Raw genomic sequence first — 19,813 nt, 5'->3', positions numbered from 1 at the left:
GAGACTGTACAGCCACAAAGCTGTTAAATTTTTTGATAGGTTTAGTTCCAAAAGCTTGTGGTTTCAGCTACTACTTCTAGTAGTTTTAAATGTTAGCATTAAAGAAGTGGTTTTCAGACAACAGTTGTTTTGAAACAGTTCTTCGTTGGTTTGAGAAGGGCTGTGTTACCTCTACAAACCTATATCCTTTGTTGTGTGCATAGTTTACAAATAATACACAAGGTTTTTTTCTACCCTTGAGGTAATTACACGGAAGGTATTATAAAGGCATAGATGAATCAAAAGGACTCAAAAAGTCTCCTTAAGACTAAGATTTCACTTTTTTTTTTTTTCCTTCTGTCTTTTACCAAGCACTTGCAAGGACTTTGTGGAGGACAAGGTCATAGGTGTAGGTATACGTATTATAGTCCCATGGTTAAACCTACTGGGCTTCTCAGAATTTATGAAGAACTCCAGGATAAACAAGCCACTAATTCAACGTAACTTTTGTGTATCTCAATGGACTGAGTGAAAGTTGGTCGCTGCTTCAAGATGACATAAGTATTAATGATTTTTAAAAGTCACTATATGGACTGGAGGGGGTCTTAAAAGCTATGTCACATGCTAAAAAAGAGTCAATATAATCCAGTCTCCAAGTTTGCTTTTCTTAGAATTGTAGTAGTCAGGATTCATAAATGGTGTTGAAGCTCTGCACGGGATTTTTTGTGTAGCAGTGTCACGGGCTGCCTCAGAGCGGGGATGAAGTGGAAGTCTCTGTGTGTATGTAGAACATGTGGGAAGGACGGAAATGTCTGTAACGAATGATAACACAAGGAGGTTGGAGAGGAAAATGCAGAAGCTTAGGATGCCATTGGTAGGATCTGTTCTTTTTCGTCACTTAGTGGGCTTGCCTGTCTTAAATGAGTATGACAGTCATCAATACAAAAAAAAAAAACCCCAATGAATTTATTATTAGGAAAACTAATACATTGGGTTTTAGCTGTGAGAAACTTGAAACTTTTAATTGGCAAAACTAATGAAGAGAAAAGAAGAATACTGGTGGTGCTGGAACCTGGAGTCAAAAAAGAGAAGAAAAAAAAAAAAAAAAGAGACATAGTTCTCCCTAAGCAAACTCTGAAAAAAATTTCTTGACCAAAAAGTTCAATATAAAATGCTCACACATCACATTTTTAATTCGCATCCTCCGCAGACTGTACTGTGTTCTAAGAAAGGGCTCTTCAAAGCAGAGGCTTAGAATGGGTTGTTTGTAGCTTTCATACCTCAGTACAGAAAATATGTCAGGATGATGAGCTGATTAATTAATTGCATGAATTTGTGCTGGGTGAATATCTTAAAGTTGCGTATTTTGCACTTACTAGACTGAATCATGGAATGGCTGAATGAGCTTTTTCCTAATGTTCCTTGAATATGGTAGTGTCCTTCTACCTACTTTAATATATGAAATTAAATTCTAATTTAAAAAGTTTGTTTGTAATGGCAATTTAAGTGATTTCCAGTTTAAGATAAACTAGCAATTTAGCTGGAAAAACTAGCTAAAACATAATAAAGCATACATATTTAAGGATGCTAGATTATGTGGGATCTGTATGTTAGGATAGCATTTTAAGAAGTTGAACTCTGACTGAGAATGGGGGAGTTTCCCGTGGGGTCTGACTAGGTGATTTCTCAAATTGAGCGGTGAAATAATTTTCTCTGGCTCATTTAAAATTGAGGAAAGTATAAGGTAGGAGACACGTGATAAGCAGTGAAAATTATACTGAGAACAGTTTCTGCTCTTGCATATTTCCCTTGACAAGCTATAGATAATGTTTTGATTTTAGCAGATGTTCCTTTGACCTAAGAATGCTTTAAATAAAGCTGAAGTGATAACTTTCCCATAACTTTCTGAACACTATGTTCCTGTGTGTAATGGGATATATATTGTCTTTTTGAAAAGTTTGTACAAATTTCAGTATAGGTTAGGATTTCATCATACTTAAGGAGTTGAATGTACGCTTATAGCTTTATGCTAATGGAGTGGTGAATGAAGAATAAAGAACCTAGATATTTTGGGAATTCAAGCCAGCTACAGTAGCGTGTGTTGCATATTAGTAAGAACACATTGGAAATGCAGTTCTCCTGTCAAATGTCTTTCGTGTGGTTATCCATGTACCCGAGTTCAACAAAAGTGTGTATAACTCTCCCTGTGTACTCTGCCTCCTCCAGAGCCCTGGGTGTAGACGTGAATAATTGTTCTTTTCCCTGCCTTTGTGGGTTGCCTTTTGGGGGAAAAAAAATAAAAACCCAACCTGGAGGCTAGTCCAATTCAATATACTCTTCCATGAGATATAGATGGGAATTTTACCTGTTTACAGTAATTAAAACACTTAAAGCAAAAGTTATACCGTCAGTATGGGAGTTGCAACCCCATAAAGTCGCTGATAAAATAACCAAGGCCTTCTCATCAAGGGTTACTTTTTCCTTTTCTTCACCATCCTTTTTCCTTTATAGAACTTTAAAAGGAGGAGAACTAGGTGGGTGGGGATGAGTGAGTTTATTCTGGTGCATTTCCCATTGTTCAGGTGCGTGGATGCTACTGGTGGAAGAGGGTAGGATGCTACGGATACGGAGCCAATGTGGGCGTATGTCAGTTTAGTGCAACACGTAACTGTGGATTTAGTGTTAAAAGGTCGTAATCTGTGACTCAGATATTTGAGCTCATCCTGTTGAGAAGTTTTTTTCCCTTGTTTTTTTCCTTTGTACTAACTTCTGTTCTGAGTCCTTTGCAAACGTTGTCCTGGTAAAGCATAGGACTGTCACCTTAGGGAGTGTATGACCCCATATCTGATGTAGATAAAGTCTTTTCTATTGGGATTTTTCTTAAGAAGGTGGGAGTATGCTCCATTACAGTGCTATGGAGTTACAACGGATGTTTCTTGAAGTTGACTTGGAGTGGCTGGTTGTTTTCAGCTACAGGGTTGTTCCTACTGTACAAGCTACTGCAGCTCTAAGTAGCCTACGAGAATAGTTAACTTAAACTTGGTACGGAAGGGAGGGGGAAAAGGATGAGTATGGGCTGTCTTGGGCAGTTTCTTTAGAGACAATAATGATGTTAGTCAAAAAAAAGTTAAAATATTCTGGTTTGCTCTCCTTTTGATAGGACGTTTATTGACACTAGAGCTTCTTTAGGGCTTTTGTTAATCTTAGCCCTTCCATGGTTCAAGAGTCTAAAATGATGAATCCTCAGGTGTTCTTGCTTATAATATTTTCCATATAGTTCCTCCAGACCAATGGTAATCGTGGGTACCTCCTTCTAGTCTTCATGCAGTGTGACTATAGCTCTTTCCTAATCCCTCCATCCCTGTACTGACATTAACTTCTTCCTTTCTGTTCTCCCTTATTTCCAGCAGCTATTCCTTTCCTAGCTCACTCTCCTCCCATCCTCTGTTGTTGAAGTGGGGAGCAAACTGGACCTTATCTCATGTTTCAAAGTTAACACTTCATATTTTTCTTGAAGCAAGATGTACAGTCTTAACAAGTAATATTTCTGAACTATGGAAAGCATTCTTGGATTATACATGACTTGAACTCCTCTTCTTAAATAACCCCAAACATAGTATTGTGATGATAATATCAGACGTGTATATTTTCTCTAACTAGTTCCAGAATCTCATGCCATTTGCTATATGCTTGTTAATACATCCTGTGACACATAATGGTTGAACAGACATGCACGTTGCGTGGCTTAAATATTGAGGGGTTTTAAATTTCTGGTGGTGTGATAATTATCTGGCTCTCGCTTTCAGAAACCAGATGTCTTGACCACCGGTGCTGGGAACCCAGTAGGGGATAAGCTCAATATTATGACGGTGGGGCCACGTGGACCTCTTCTCGTTCAAGATGTTGTTTTCACTGATGAGATGGCTCATTTTGACAGAGAGAGGATTCCTGAAAGAGTTGTGCATGCAAAAGGGGCAGGTATGTTTAAAACCACCTACTTTTTCCTCTGTGTAGAGTTAGACTTTAAAAAGCTTTTGAGTTAACACGTAGATTGTGACAGATAAATTGCATTGTCTTAGCCTTAATTGTAGGTTATATATCAACAACAGTGGTATGGCCTGATTTAAAAGAACTCAATGCCAAAACTTGAAGCACTGAGAAACTGTTGGGGGGTGGGAACAAACCAAAAACTGAGAGAAAATGTAGTTATAGCCCTTAATTATTTTTTTTTTTTACTGTATTTGCTGCAATCTCTGCTTCCTCTGTTTGTTCCTCCCTAGCATCCCGTTCCTCTGGAAGGGAAGACTTACCCATCTCCATTTTAATATCTGCTTGCATGTTATTTGATAGAGATTCTTGTCCTTGTCATCCAGCGTATCTGTCTGCCTAAGCAAGATGATGGTCTAATATTTAAATTAAAAGTAAAAAACCCAACTAATTTTAAAATTTGTTATTGGTCTTAGTAGGGTAGAAGTGGCAGCTCTGATATATATCTTGGTTTTGTTACATACTGCCTTAGAAGAACAAAATAGGGAACTGAATTCTGTTATAATGGGAATGTACATGGGAAAAATTCCTCTGCGGGGGTGGGAAGAGCTTTGTTGCATCATCCAGTTTACAGGTGGACCAAAAATTCTGCAACGCATATCAGGATTAAAGAAATACTTGTCTTGCTCTGAGGTAAATATGCAAATCTTGGCAGAAGAGCATCCAAAAAGCTACTGTTCATTATTTTGCATAGTACAAATGAGTTCTATTTTGCTGTTGGGAACTGTTAGCAATCGGTTAAGGAGGGGGGAGTGAGCACTGTGCAAATAGTAGGTTTTGTTAAGTAAATTTCATTTTGTGAAAGTAAATTGAGCGGTTTAGTGCATAGGTATAAACTCTGTTTAAACTGTTGTATTTCCATGTTTCTTTTTGACTTAAAGTTGTTTGTTGGACCGTAATGGAATAACGGATACGCTGTGAATGGAAGGCAAGCATCTAGATCTGATATGTTGAAATGACTTTTTTTTTCAGGAGCTTTTGGCTATTTTGAAGTCACACATGACATTACCCAGTATTGTAAGGCCAAAGTGTTTGAACACATTGGAAAAAGAACTCCGATTGCGATACGATTCTCCACTGTTGGTAAGGCTCCAAAGTTATTGTGTGTCTCCTTACGTGTGTACCACAGTTACACTGATAGCAGTGTGTGAAGATGGAACACTTAACGTACTTAAGATAGTTTGAAATCCTTTCTGTCAACTAGTTCCTCTTTTGTGAATTTTCATTTAAATTATTAGGCCTTAAGCAGCTTCTACATCTTTCTGCCAGAACTCTCTGTAGACCTTTTTCCCTCTGGAATGTGAGAGAAAGGATAGTCTGAGCTATTTTCTTTTCTGACAGAAAGTTTGCTTTGTTTCTGGATGGATCGGAATCAACACTTGGGTGCTGCCGTTTAACACTTGGAAGTTAAATACCTGTAATTTTTTATGCTATAGGAATGTTTTGGGGATGAATGCTGTAAAGTAAGTACTAGGCAAAGAAGAATAAACAATCTTCCATGAACAAACTTACTTCTTAAAGAGCTGAATGCATAAACTAGCAAAATCTTAAGTGATGCTAGTTAAAACACGCATTAGCATTGATAGCTTGTCTGATAGAAAAATGATCTTTCAAAATTTGTGTTATTACTCTATCTGTATTTAATAGGAAAGAAAAACAAATGAGTCAGTTTTAGAAGTAGTATTGGAGAGAAAGTAGTCCAACAAGGCTCAGGGATCTGCTGCTTTAGACCTGCTACCTTTTCCCTGTCACCAAAACTTAAGGAGTCGTGGAACGTTATACATTCCATGTATATGGACAGATGTGCAGCTGAGTTTGATCTGTGGACTGTGTGCTGAAGTGGGTTCCTGCAGCATTACCTTTCTTTTCCCTGCTCTGTTTGAACATGTTTCTTCCTGGCTGTTCTGCAGTACACCTTTTTTTGAATGAGAGAAAGGGTATCTTTGTTATTTCCCCATGATGTTTAGTGTTTGCTCTTCCTGAATACTTCTGGAACATTTCTGCTCTGTTATAAAGTTATGTATTGAAAGGACTGTTTTGGATAAAGCAGGAGGGGAATTAAAAGGGTTATAACTTTTCTATAATAACTTTCCTCTTTATTAAGCGTGCTATTTAGATTGCTACCTTCCAAATGAAAGCTTTCATGCTGGGTTTTGATGCACAGAAACTAGTGTGTGTTTTAGCCGATTCAGCCTTATAATCTGATGTTGTCTCTGGTAGTGGTAGTGCAAATTCCGCTCTTAGTTGGTTCAAGTGCATATACTTGTGTTTTCCTTCTTGTAACTATGGCCCAAATGCTTGGGTGGGTGTCTGTTCACGCTTTGGAAACTTTCAGTGCCTGAAGTGTTGTTGAAAATATGCCAGAAATTCCTTGGTTTAGAAAAGACTTAAATTAATAAACCCCACCCTTTTAGGATTTTTATGGCATATTTTCAAGTTCTGTGTGTTTATGCTTAATGGTCTGTATGCCTTTCCTATCATAACACTTCTATATGTTCATGTGTTTCTTCAAGCTGGAGAATCTGGCTCAGCTGATACCGTGCGTGACCCTCGAGGTTTTGCAATGAAGTTCTATACGGAAGAGGGTAACTGGGATCTTGTGGGAAATAATACTCCCATCTTCTTTATTCGGGACGCAATGTTGGTGAGTAAGCACTAAAGGTGAGGGGACTTTGTGAAAGAGTCTAAAAGTTTGTTCACATCTTGTTCATGCTTCACTGAGAAGCAAAAGCTGTTGTTTTCACACACTTGCTTTTTAGATTGTCCAAACACTTTTGACTTGAAAAGGTGTTATTAAAAAAAAACTTAAGAACGAATGCTTGATTACTTATGTGGTTTCATACCACAAATAGTACACATTTAGTTGTGTTCAAATTTGGTATTTTACTCTGTAGATGGCTTTTTTTTTTCATTCTGAGTCTACTGGGAGGAGAGGGGAGAAAGCCTTTTCACCTTAAATGCTGCTTGCAAATTCTTTTTATTAAATCTGATTTTTTTTTTCTTTTATTGTAAGTTTTCACATAGCTTTGTAAGTGGAGGAGATTTCCTTGAGTAGAGGAGTTATGCACAGATGCTTCATAGTATCTCTGTATTCATTTAGGAGTCGGAGATTCGGTAAAGTTCACATATACAAATTTGAGAAGATTTTGCTCTTGCTTTATCAGTCACAAAATGAAAACATTTGTTAACTTTGAACAGCCCGTTTATCCTAATTGTAAATGTTTCACTTTCACAGACCAGTAAAATTAGGGTAATGAATTTGGTTGCAAGAGGTGTGTGAGGTGTGTGATAATAGAAGGTTTTTTTCAGTGATTTTACGTTTGTCTTATCTTTTGGTGTGTTGTTCCTTTCATAGTTAAGCGTATTGTAAAAATTGTTTGTCTTGGTTTGTACCAGGAGTTGCGTAGTATTTGCCACGTATCCCATATAATTTTGAGGTTTTACAGAACTCTTTTTTTCCCCCCTTTCTTCCTCTCTCCTCCATTTCTGGACAAATTAGTTTCCGTCCTTCATCCATAGCCAAAAGAGGAACCCTCAGACTCACTTGAGGGATCCTGACATGATGTGGGACTTCTGGAGTCTTCGTCCTGAGTCTTTGCATCAAGTAAGGTTCTCCTTTTACTTTATTTTGTATGATTAAGAAAATGATGTTATGACAGCATGTATTTTTAACTGTCTCTTTTCCGTGTTTTTTCTAGAAGCCTACATAGTCTTTTAGGAACGGTAAAGCTGAAAGGCCAACGATAACTTTTAAGGCTATTAATACGTGTATCTAGCTCTTTTCTTTTAATGACTCTATGAAATGGGTGGGATTCTTCTGTTTTCCTAATCATATTTTGTATAGGGATGAAGGGGAAGTTGCTAAGTTTTCTAATGCTAAAGCAGTGGAGGTACTGGTGAATGGCAAACTGTTAAAGGACAGTAAAATACTGGGAAAGTAATCTATCACATGAGTTTATTTAAAGCTGTATATTATGTAGCACACTAGATCAACTCCAAAAATGACTAGAATTCACAGTGCGTTATAATTACTCTGCAACGTATTTGTATCTAAGAATGTTATGCAAAAAAGTTAATATAAAATTAAAAATGCAGTTGTATTTTCTTTTTTAAAAAAATGGGTTCATACAGAAACCTTCCAGTAATTACAAAAATTAGAAAAAGAAGTACCACAAGCATTGTTTGTGATACCAAAAAAGCTGCTTTTCTTTAGGTTTATTATGTTTGCCTGGTGCTATGTTTACTGCTTGAAGGCTTTGATGAACTGTTGTTAAGGACTTCAGTTTTCAGATTTTTGTTTTTAACCTGGGAAAACACCTCATTTATATTTGTAACTTAAATTATCCATGCTTACCTGCTCTGTGCTTATAGGGGAAATAATAACATTATTACTGGATTAATGCCTCGTACTTCACCAAATATTTAATGTGGGCATAAAACTTCACATAAGTTTAATTCACAATTGTTTTTTCTGCAGAACCAAAGCAGTCTTATTTCATTAACACTCTTAGAACTTAACCTAGAAATTCCTCAAGGAATTAATAACACTAAGATAGCTTCCAGTAATGCAGATTAATGCAATAAATGAATTTTGTCTTGAATGATCGTCTTATCCTTGAACTGGTGAGTTCATTAACATTGTTTGATCCTTCTCTTTAGGTGTCTTTCTTGTTCAGTGATCGTGGCATTCCTGATGGCTATCGCCACATGAATGGATACGGATCTCATACGTTTAAACTGGTGAACGCTAGTGGAAGAGCGGTTTATTGCAAATTCCATGTGAAGGTATTGATTATATTTTTTTCCAGTTCTCTATTGGAAGTATGCATCATATTGGATAAAAATCAGTTTAAATAGACTGTGTAAAAATGTTCTGTGACTTTTCAAGTTTCATTCAGAAAAGATTTATTAGTGCATAGGCTCAATCAAAAAGGTGTGGTTTTTTTTCCTATATCAGTTCCATGCCTTTAACAAATATGGTCAACATAATTTTTCCTGCTATGACACAGTAGGTATTTACTGAACTATGGAAAAACTCTTCTTTGGGGAGCTGTCTCTTGTTATTGGAGAACTTCGTCTACTCGTGTGGTGAACTCTGAGCTCCTGGGTCACCTTATTGCATTTTAGCCTCGTGCTTCCTATCAGACTCCCTTGCTGTCATTCAGTGCAGATGCCAGAATCCTTTAGCCCTTTGGAAAAGTGTTTTATTCAGTGTGTATCTTCCTGTTTCATGTTCATGGCTACACAGTAGTTCGGAGTCAACAGCTTCTGCTTCAGGTAAAAGTTCTCTCAGTCTGGATCTGGCTTTTGTTCCCATTTATCTTCTGGATATGACCTGCATTGATCAAGTATTTTTAAGATAGACTCAACTGGTTGTCAAAATATAGAAACTCTGTTTACAAGAGCGCTGAAGCTCACAGAACTTCCACACTTCTGTGAGAAAGCAGCTTCCAGCATATCTCACCTGAAAACAGCTTCCCTTCAAGGTTTTAAAGACAACATTAGCTTCTTACCTAATTGGACGTCTACCTTTGAAGCAACACTTTGAAAACCATTATGTTAAACTAAGAGGGGCTGTATAGCAGCTTTGAGTTGTCAAAAGCTTATTAAAATGAGATTTTAGTTAGTGCTAAAGATGTCATGAATAGAGGTGGGGAGGTGGTAATTCAGATTCATGTAGAATCCAGAACTTTCAGCCCAGAGGGTTGCAACCATTTTATCACTTTGTGTTGGCACGTGTCTTGTAGGAAAAGGTGGGATGATGGGACAGTAGAGGAACACCACGTCCTGTAAGGGGAGAGGGGAAATAGCTTTTCTGGATGTGCTGCAGGGATCATACTTTCATATGATACCTTGTGTTCTGTGGTATAGCATTACATATTTATTCCACTTTTATTGGAGAACTAATTTTTATCTGGATGGGAACTGCTGAACATACTGTTATTCTGAACTCAAATTATTGGAGATTGGAAGATGGACAATTCTACTTCGATTCTAAGTCTTGTTAAAGCACATTCTTATTAATGATTTCTGTAATACTGTCTGCATGTTGTAACTGCTTTTATTGCTTTTAGACTGACCAGGGCATCAAAAATCTCTCTGTTGAAGAAGCAGGAAGATTGGCTTCTACTGATCCTGATTATGGAATCCGTGATCTTTACAATGCCATTGCCACAGGGGACTATCCATCGTGGTCTTTCTACATTCAAGTTATGACATTCGAAGAAGCAGAGAAGTTTCCATTTAATCCTTTTGATTTAACTAAGGTATCTTTGATACTGTTGTGAAAGTTCAATTTCAACTAGTTTAAGAAAGGTCCTGAGATCAAAATGTGGTAAATGCCAGAATTGAGCTTATCTATAAAAAAGTGTAATGGTTCCATGGAATAGCTACTAGTAGTTACTAGTCCCTGTCAATAAATTTAAGTCTGTCCTTTTATTCTTCCCTTGTATTTTGAAAGTGTACTCTTCATTATATGGTTGTGATGAGTCAGAAGTTCTGGTAATGAAATTATATTGATGTTATATCTGATGTTACTCTTCCTCGGTGAAATATGGATAGGGCTTGATTTCAGGCCAGTAGATTACAACTGCTCTGCATTTCCAAAGTGTGATCTGGGATCGTACAGTCACACCCTGAGCTCACTGGTTTTAAGTGTTGTTGATAACAGCTTCTGACAGTTCATCTGATTTTTGTCAGACTTCCAACTGCTGTTCCAGGGAATGTCTTGTTGAAAGATACTAAAGTGAACTTGTTTCACTTTTTTTTTTTCTCCTCTAATATCGCTCTCCCAAAATGGCTGAAGATGCATGAACTTGAAAGTCCAGGCTAAGATGACAAATAAAAGCCTAGTTAAGCTGGTTGCATTTTGAAGTGGCTGAAAACAATCACGCTTCCAGTTCCACCTGCGATAGTGCCTTCCTAGGCAGTTTTTCAAGTGCCTGTGGGTATTTCATTTAAGTAGTCAGGTGCTGAGATTATCCTGGGATGATGAAACAAATTGAATTAGTACTCTGATTGCAAAAGACTTCTTAAGATAAGACATTTCTCAAAATGTTTGTTAGCAAAAAAATAACTTCAGTAATGTATTTTCTCAGTCAAGACTTAAGTTGGGCAAATGCTGCTTTGTAATTATTTAAGCTGCACGATCCTTTAATAATGTTGATGTTTTTTTTAATGTATGTTTGTTATGTCTTACAGATTTGGCCTCATGGTGACTACCCCCTCATCCCTGTGGGAAAGCTTGTCTTGAACAGGAATCCTGTCAATTACTTTGCAGAAGTAGAACAGATGGCCTATGATCCCAGCAACATGCCTCCTGGCATTGAGCCTAGCCCTGATAAAATGCTGCAGGTAAACTACGACGCACAGAAGATTTTACCTGAAGAGCATTACGTTTGCTTTGCTGTTTGTGAAAACTTTCCTGTCCCTGTTTGTGTAGCAGCAGCAAACCTGATGCATGGAAAGCAACTGATTTATTTTCTTAATTTGTTTTTTGTGGTGATTGTTTTTAATCATCGCCTTTTGATGTGCTCATCCGAAATTTAAATATGAAAAGAATGGGAAAGCACTAAAGGAACAGAAAATCTCAAATTTAGAGGGCATATACAACAACTGTCAGCTGATGGGTAAATCTGTCAGTCTGGCAAGAAGTAGGGGATAAAATCATAGCAGCAATCCATATTTATTCATGCTTTTATAGTATATCTTAGAATTATAAACTTTTAGGAGTGTGAGGTGGACTTCAAATGCTCTAAAATACACATATAACTAATCCCTGATACAAACTGCAAGACTATTCTTTAAAAGTAGTAGCAGATTTCTTACAGGTCAAAATACCCATTAAGACTGGCTGCAGCAAACTATAACGTCTGCAGAGTCATGGATGTTGGCATGTTGTTGTTTCAAATTACATCCATGGAAACAAGAAGGTAGTTGGAGAGTTTGGCCTCTCTTTGCTTCCCCAAACTTCATGGTCAGGATCAGTCTTTTTGGCTTCCAGATGTTACTAGAACTGCTTCAGATACAGTTCAGCACATAAACAAGGGACTACCATATTTCAGATGTAATCAATTTTTAAATCTAAGGTTGAAAATAAGTAGGAAAATATTATATTATTCCTTAGGAAACATTTAGCACCGTTACAAGGCACTCTCATCTCTACGTGTGTAACCATTTTCCTGCTTAAGAATACATACAGCATTCTGAAATTGGTAGGAAATACCCAAGCTGCATAAATGCAACTCAACCTGTTGTTCTTCACTGCTCTTCCAGCACAGTTTGTGGTCGAGTGTCACTTTGGACCTATGTTCCTGACATACTTTAAATTATATGGAAAGGAAACAGTCCTCTCCCTTTTGCAATTTAATGTATAGTGCTCTGAATTGGCATATAGCACTTAAGTAATCTCTTTCAGCAAGTAGTAGTTAATCTTTGTGATAAATGTTTTAGGGTCGTCTTTTTTCATACCCTGACACTCACAGACACCGTCTGGGACCCAACTACCTACAAATTCCCGTGAACTGCCCCTTCAGAACTCGTGTGGCCAATTACCAGAGGGATGGACCAATGTGCGTTACTGACAACCAAGGTAGTAATGAAAATAACTTGGAATATAATGATACTTATGCGTGTAGTGCAGAATTCTTTTCTGTTCACAGGGGATTTAAGATACTTCCTAAACAGATGTGGTTTTTCAATATTGCTAACTTATTATACTGTAAGAAATGCTACTTTTTTTCCTCAACCATTTAGTGTCTTTTGCGGCTTCCCCCAGCTCAGACATCACTGTGTAACTTTGGATGTTTGGACAGGGGGTGGGGAGTTTGTTTCAAAGTGTGAAAAAAAAAAAAAACAAGTGAAGCTTAAGATGTATTTTAAAAACTTACAAGTAGGCCTTTAAGAGAAAGGGGGTGTTGCAGGACAACACCCCCAGTCAAACAAATTCATTCACGTCCCTAGTTCATGTTCCTTTAAAGACTTCTCGAAACATGCTTGTTAAAGTGGACTTTATTGAAAGAAGTTGTGAGATACTAATTATTTAAAATGAAATATGCAAGAGAAATGGTTTCACAGATGTTAATTACTACCTCTTTGTTTCTACTTCTAGGCAAAAATCTAATCTAAAAATACAAGGTGGACTAAATGTCCTTCAGAAATCTGTATTTGTATTTTTTAAATTTAAAAGAGTGACTTTCGTATACTTGGTCCACTTTGAAGTGCTTTGCTGTCTCATTTCCAAGAGATTGCGAAAGGCAAGAGTATAAATGCCAAAACCGGAGCTTTAACATCGCCTCTATTCAAGTGTCTCCGTTCTGTCAACGTTTGTCCAATAGTGACTGTCTTACACCTGGGAGTGAACAAGGATATGCTGAAGCTGTGCCTTGTGCCAAAAGTGCTGTGTTGCTCTGGGCTATGAATTCTAATACTTGCTGAGGGAGGAGAGGGAAGTATTTGTAAAATGGGAACTTAAAAACAGCTACTTCTGTCCAAGAAGAGATAAGTTTATTTTTGTGCAGTTCTTTAAGCTCATTATGTGTTTAAAATAAACCCCCTCCATGGTTAAGATTGGTAGTACTTCAAATATACATATGAAAGTGTTTTTTATGCTGCCTTGGAGTAAAACTTCTAACAGCTTCCAAGACTTTGTCTATTAAAATTGTCTAAGCAATGTTGCTGTGAGTGGCCAGACCTCCTTCTATCTGAAACAAATCAATTTTTCCCCCCCAAGCTATTGAAATTGTTTGTAGTAAGTGCTGTTAAGTACTGGCTTGAAGACACAACTCCTGATGCTGAGCTCTATGTTGACAGAAAAATACTGACAACTGTTTTTTACTGAAGTGAATCATAACTGGGTAATTGTTTTAGGTTCTTCTAGGTGAAGAACGCTTCCTGTCTTCTGACTTCATCTGCGGAAGCTGGTGTCTGACTGAGGTTTTTTGTTTCTTTGTCTTCAGGTGGTGCCCCAAACTATTATCCAAATAGTTTTACTGGTCCGGAAGATCAGCCCGTGTTAAAGGAATGCCGCGTGTACGTTTCGGGAGATGTGCAGCGCTTCAATAGTGCAAACGAAGATAATGTGACTCAGGTATGATATATGAAATGCCTTTATATTGTTTATTATATAGATGAGTGTATAGGACGAGTTTAGAGAATATTAATAGGAATCAGTCAAACATGACTTCTCTTTTGAAGCATCTGGGCTAACCTGAAGTTCAGCTCTTGTGACAGCTTGGAAAATCTCTATACAGCTTAATGTCATGAGTAACTTGAATTTTTGCTAATTGGACAGTTAGTGAATTCTCACAGACCTTTGCCATTCATATTCTGGGCACGGATATCTAGAGGTTGTGACTTTGTTGTCTTGCAGTTGGTGTCTGCAGATATCCAAGCTGGAGTATTTATGTAATGTCATGATCATCAATTCCTGAATTGGACCCCAACAGCAATATTTGTTTTCATTAATTCAATAAATAACAGTTATTCCAAGCTAGACATAGAGTTGTTACCAGGTTTGCCAAAACCCCCCACAAATTGGTTGTCTTTTAAGTGTTGCCTGACTAGTAATAGTGAAAAGTATTCTTTTTCAGTAATAATGTATCCTAAGAATCTAATAGGTATTTTTGGCTGCTACAGGTAGAATGACTTGCTCTTGGGAATTTTAAAATAAAACTCTGTTTCTAATCATAAGGTGCGAGAATTCTATACCAAAGTGCTGAAGGAGGATGAACGCCAAAGGCTGTGCAAAAATATTGCTGATCATCTTAAAGACGCACAACTCTTCATTCAGAAGAGAGCTGTAAGTGGTTTTTAGCCTTTGCTCATTATCCCAGGTTTTCTCGCAGTCTGTCTCTCTGTCAAAATAGCAATATCCTTGTGGAAGGGAATATCAGAAATTCTTCTCTAAGCAGGCAACTTCTAGATTTTTCTTATGCAGCAATTATCGATACAGAACACTTAAATATGCTTGTATTTACATAATATAAATAATGTATAACATGTTAAAGTAACTTTTTCCTGTTGGGAAGAATGGGATTGATGTTGAACATCAAGGATGGTGTTTCAAAAATCAGGTGACTCCAGTGTAATGGTTTGCTTTAAACAAGGAGAAGGCAGTGAAGGCCAGGGAGGGATTGGATCTTTTTATACTTCCCAGTGGAACTTTGTTTAAATCATGAAAGAGCTCTATGTGAGATAATAGAAGTAGTATTTGAAGATGTCCATAGTTCCTTTCTGACTGGTCAGAATTAAACTTTTGGAAAAGAGTTTTCATCGTCCTTTTTTTCCTTCTGATATCTACTGCTTGTAGATCACAGAGGAGAAAATGTGTACCTTTTGAAGTGAAGAAAAAAATCTTGTTGCCTTTTCTGTTCTATCCTCCTGTTCAGGTGAAAAACTTCACTGATGTTCATCCTGACTATGGTGCCCGAATTCAGGCTTTGCTGGACAAATACAACGCTGACAGTGGGAAAAAGGTATGCTAATGATTTCTGTGTTTGAATTTTGAGTGGCTGTGAATTAGCTTCTTTTGAAAACCCCCAAAAGTGAGAAATTGTTATGGATTCCCATTTAGTTTAAATGATAGAATCATAGAAATAGTTTGGGTGGGATGGGAAGTTTAAAGGCCATCTAGTCCACCTCCCCTGCCATGAGCAGGGACATCTTCAACTAGATCAGGTTTCTCAGAGCCCAGTCGAACCTGACCTTGAATGTTTCCAGGGATGGGGCATCTAGCACCTCTCTGGCCAACCTGTGCCAGGGTCTCACCACCCTCAGAGTGAAAAAATAAGAATTTTTCCTGATATCTAGTCTAAATCTTCCCTGGTTTAGTTTAAAGCCATTACCCCTTGTCTTATCACTACAGGCTCTGCTAAAAAGTTTGTCCTTGTCTTTCCTGGAGCTCCTTTAGGGACTGGAAGGGGCTCGAAGGTCTCCCCGGAGCCTTCTCTTCTCCAGGCTGAACTCCCCCCAACTCTCTCAGCCTGTCCTCACAGCAGAGGGGCCCCAGCCCTCCCAGCACCTCCGTGGCCTCCTCTGGCCCCACTCCAACAGGTCCATGTCCTTCTGATGTTGGTGGCCCCAGAGCTGGAGGCAGCACTGCAGGGGGGTCTCCCCAGAACAGAGTGAGAGAATCCCCCCCCCTTGCCCTGCTGGCCACGCTGCTGGGGATGCAGCCCAGGATGCAGGGGTCTTTCTGGGCTGTAAGCACGTATTGTCGGCTCATGGCCAGCTTTTCACCCAGAAGTACCCCCAAGTCGTCCTCCTCAGGGCTGCTTTCCATCCCTTCATCCCCCAGCCTGTGCTGGTACCAGGGGTTGCCCAAACCCAGGTTCAGGACCCTGCACTTGGGCTTGTTGAACCTCATGATGTTCACATGGGCCCAATTCTTGAGCCAGGTGTGTCAACTGCACCACTCAGCTTGGTGTTGTCTACAAGGGCAGGAGTCAGTGCATGTAGAATTACAAAATGAGGAAACAGCACTCTAATTATATTTAATTAAATGTTGATTAACCAATGATGGACAATTGTTTTGTTTCAGTTGGGTTTTTGTAAGGCTTCTGGAAGATAACTGTACATGAGATGGGTTAAGGCTGATTCTTCAGCCCAAATAATTACCCTCTAATGGTAATGAAACATTTCCGTAGCTTTTCCTGGGCTCAGTGCTTGCTACACAGAATAACAACATTGTTGCTTCAAGTACTGGTTTTTTTTTCTGAAACTCGCCTAACTGCTTTTAATGGGACTTGCGCTGAATTATTTCTTTTTTTAATTATTTTTAGGATGTGATTCGGACATATACACAGTCCACATCTCGTATGTCTGCCAAAGAAAGATCCAACTTGTAAAGCGTGCTGCAGAGATTGACTCTCTGAGTTTTCCGTCCTTACAACTGCAGGACAACCTGTTGAAGGTGTTAATGAATGTAGCAGACTTCCGCACAAATCTAGAAGTGTTTTACAGCCTTGATTTGCTAAGCTTTCGAGTGCCTGTATCTGTATTGGAAACTAGGTAACACAAACTAACAGTCCTAGTGCCTTTCAACACTAGTGCTTTACTGCTTGTTGACAATTTCCTTAAAAGCACAACATGTTAATGATTTAAAATTGTCTTCATTTCTAGAAGCAAGTACAAGTTTAATCAAAATAATGTTTCTTTTTTTTTTTTTATTGTAAAACTTTCCTGGCTAAATCACACAGTAGAACTTCTATAATGACACTGTGATTATCCTTACGGATAAACCTGTCCATGTTAAAAAGTTGAAGTTGCTTGATATTTCTAATAAAATAGTTATCTATTTGTAGACAGTTTCTTTGAATTTCACTTTTGGCCGTACAGAGGTAAAATGATACGCAGTGATTTGAGTAAAATGTTGGTTATGTTTCTTTCTGTGTGATTGAAATGAAGCTAACTAGTAAGTTTAATCTCAATATATGTAAATTTTATTCCCAATATATGTTTTAAGAAAATCTTTGCCTACTAATGCTAGTTTGGGATATAACTTACCTAAGGGAGATAGGAAAGGGTATTTTCTTATTATATACACTTTGCAACTAAATTGATTACATATTACAGGTCCTGGGGGGGAGGAAATTGTTCTTTCAGTCTGTAAGAATTTAAATGAAAAAAATATTAATTTTCTGAGTGTCTGAGAAATTAACCTCCAAATGCATGAATATTTGTATCTTGGCCAAACTCAATCTCAGGCTCTTTCAAAACTCTTCCCAGTGGTTCCTGAAATTCTGTTATTTTACTGCCGTAATCTGGGAACGCTATCTATTGATCAAGCCAGAGCTGGTTTTCAGAGTTAGACTTCTAATTGAAGTGGCATGTTTGAATGTGGGTTTCTATAGTCAGATGTATCTATAAACCTTGATTTTAGGCATTTTGTAATGTTGCCTGGTATTTGCAATTTAATCAGTGCAAAAGATCTTGGAACCCTTTGGATAGAAAGGTGTTCCCTATTATTATTATTCCTTAGATCCAGAGGAGTTTCTTTAGCTTAGTGATATTTTTCTCATCTTCAGTCTTGGGGTATAATCTTCAATCAGGCTTTACTCATTGGCATAAAATGAAAATATTTATATTTGAGAACTTAGAGCAGTAGTTAAATGTAGTTATGGAATTTCTGGACTTACCTTTGACTATGAGAAGTGGCCACCTAAGAAAGCATGTTGTCACCAACTGGATGCTTTATTATACAAGGACACAACAAAACCAAGACTAACTTTTTATAAGGGCTGAAATCCCACCTCGTATTTTTTCTTAGATAATTATTTGCAATGTGTTAACCCGGTTACGGAGTAATTGGGGTCCAGGCTGACTGTTGGAAGCTTGGAATAAAAGTCTGTCATATCTGTTGGACATTGAAGTTAGTCCCAACAGACCAAAACAGCTTCAGGAGTGTGCTCAGTAGGATCAGGCAATTCACCACACATCTGGAGTCCTGGCAGGTTCTAATAACTGCTTTGCCTGTTACTTCTTCCTCTTCTCTTGCCACTGAGAAAGATCAGTGTGTATGTGTAATTAGTCCAGATCCTGGTTGCGCAGCATTATCCCTCGTTTGAATTATTTGCTTTCCTTTTTTTTCCTGCTGATACTGCCTCATTAGCATTTGGATTGGAAAAAGCATGAATGATGATACAAAGGATTTCAGAGCCCAGCCACTAGCTCTTAAGCAAATATTATACGAATTTCAAATCGTTGCAGGGTTTGTTTTTGTTTTTTTTTTTCAATATTCAGTGAATTTCTGGGTCTGTCTTGAGTTGCATTTTGAATAGTACTTCTTGGTTTGGCCTTTAAATGTGAATTGGCATTTCAAGAAGTGATGGCAGATAAAGAAGAGTAGATGTTAAGTGCTGTTCCATTAAATTGTAGGAATCTGCTTCTTCAACTCATTTATCGACTAACCTATTGTGAAAAATTAGCTGTGATACAGATGCAGTAAAATAATATGAACTGATAACCTGCTCTGTCCTGGAATTCATTTGGATTTTTACCTGATGAGGCAGGTGGGAGCTGAAGGAGCTACATGAATTGGGAGTATTTGGGAGGGTACCCATTGGGTGGGAGTATTTCTTGCTGGAACATAGAATCCTAATGAGTTTTGGAAAAGACTAACCAGGGCTTAATCTTTAATTTTGGTTGTGTCTGCTAAATGAATTATATTGTCTTCCTCTTATTTCTGAAATAAAACTGAATTTAGAAATCTCTCGGTGTCATGTTGTCTGTTTTCTGTGTAATTAACTAAAATAGTTTATTTTAATCTAGGAAGATCATACCTTCATCTGATTTATTTATTTATTTATTTATAGATCATGCAGAAGCTGTTGAAGTTCTGTGTAATTGGTATCTATTTCAGAACTTAGTAATTTGTCCTGCACAAGCCCTGGATGCCAACAAAAGCCTTGGATTCAAGGCTGGAGCTTGGACTTCATGTGTAGGGGCCAAGCACTAAATTCTGCTCAGCTGTGATATGTGAAATTACTTACCAGGAACCTTTTCTTTAATTTCCTTGGCCTTCAGAAAAGGGAAAGCTGCTCATGTCTGTGGTACAGCAGTGCCTGTGATTGCACCATACGAACGGGAAGAATTTGCAGTCCTGCTTACTGTGAGTTTTGTTGATGATACCTTATTTTAGCCCCTATTTCCTGAAGAACCTGTTGTTATTTTTTATCTAAAAACTTTGGTGGCAATTTACAGTAGTGTCACAAAGTTGTCTAGTTTCTCATCACAGTTCACTCAAATTTTAGTGAAGGACAGTTCTTAATAGTTTGTGTGTAAAGCTGAA

At 37.8% G+C, this 19,813-nt stretch overlaps 1 protein-coding gene across 1 annotated transcript in view; it reads left to right on the top strand.

Annotated features, from left to right (window-relative positions):
• Positions 1–19,235, top strand: part of CAT (catalase) — a 32,510-nt gene extending 13,275 nt beyond the window's left edge. Inside the window, exons 2-13 of the mRNA XM_074148703.1 lie at positions 3,786–3,957; positions 4,999–5,109; positions 6,540–6,670; positions 7,526–7,630; positions 8,686–8,811; positions 10,101–10,292; positions 11,227–11,379; positions 12,478–12,616; positions 13,983–14,113; positions 14,717–14,824; positions 15,414–15,500; positions 16,806–19,235. Of these exons, the coding sequence (XP_074004804.1) occupies positions 3,786–3,957; positions 4,999–5,109; positions 6,540–6,670; positions 7,526–7,630; positions 8,686–8,811; positions 10,101–10,292; positions 11,227–11,379; positions 12,478–12,616; positions 13,983–14,113; positions 14,717–14,824; positions 15,414–15,500; positions 16,806–16,871 (1,521 nt within the window). The 3' untranslated portion in view covers positions 16,872–19,235. The remainder of the gene's footprint in view (positions 1–3,785; positions 3,958–4,998; positions 5,110–6,539; positions 6,671–7,525; positions 7,631–8,685; positions 8,812–10,100; positions 10,293–11,226; positions 11,380–12,477; positions 12,617–13,982; positions 14,114–14,716; positions 14,825–15,413; positions 15,501–16,805) is intronic.
• The last annotated feature ends 578 nt before the right edge of the window (positions 19,236–19,813 follow it).

The sequence above is a fragment of the Numenius arquata genome, chromosome 6 (assembly GCF_964106895.1).
Source record: "Numenius arquata chromosome 6, bNumArq3.hap1.1, whole genome shotgun sequence".
NCBI classification, from domain to species: Eukaryota; Metazoa; Chordata; class Aves; order Charadriiformes; family Scolopacidae; genus Numenius; species Numenius arquata.
This window is presented reverse-complemented; position numbering and strand designations above follow the sequence as displayed.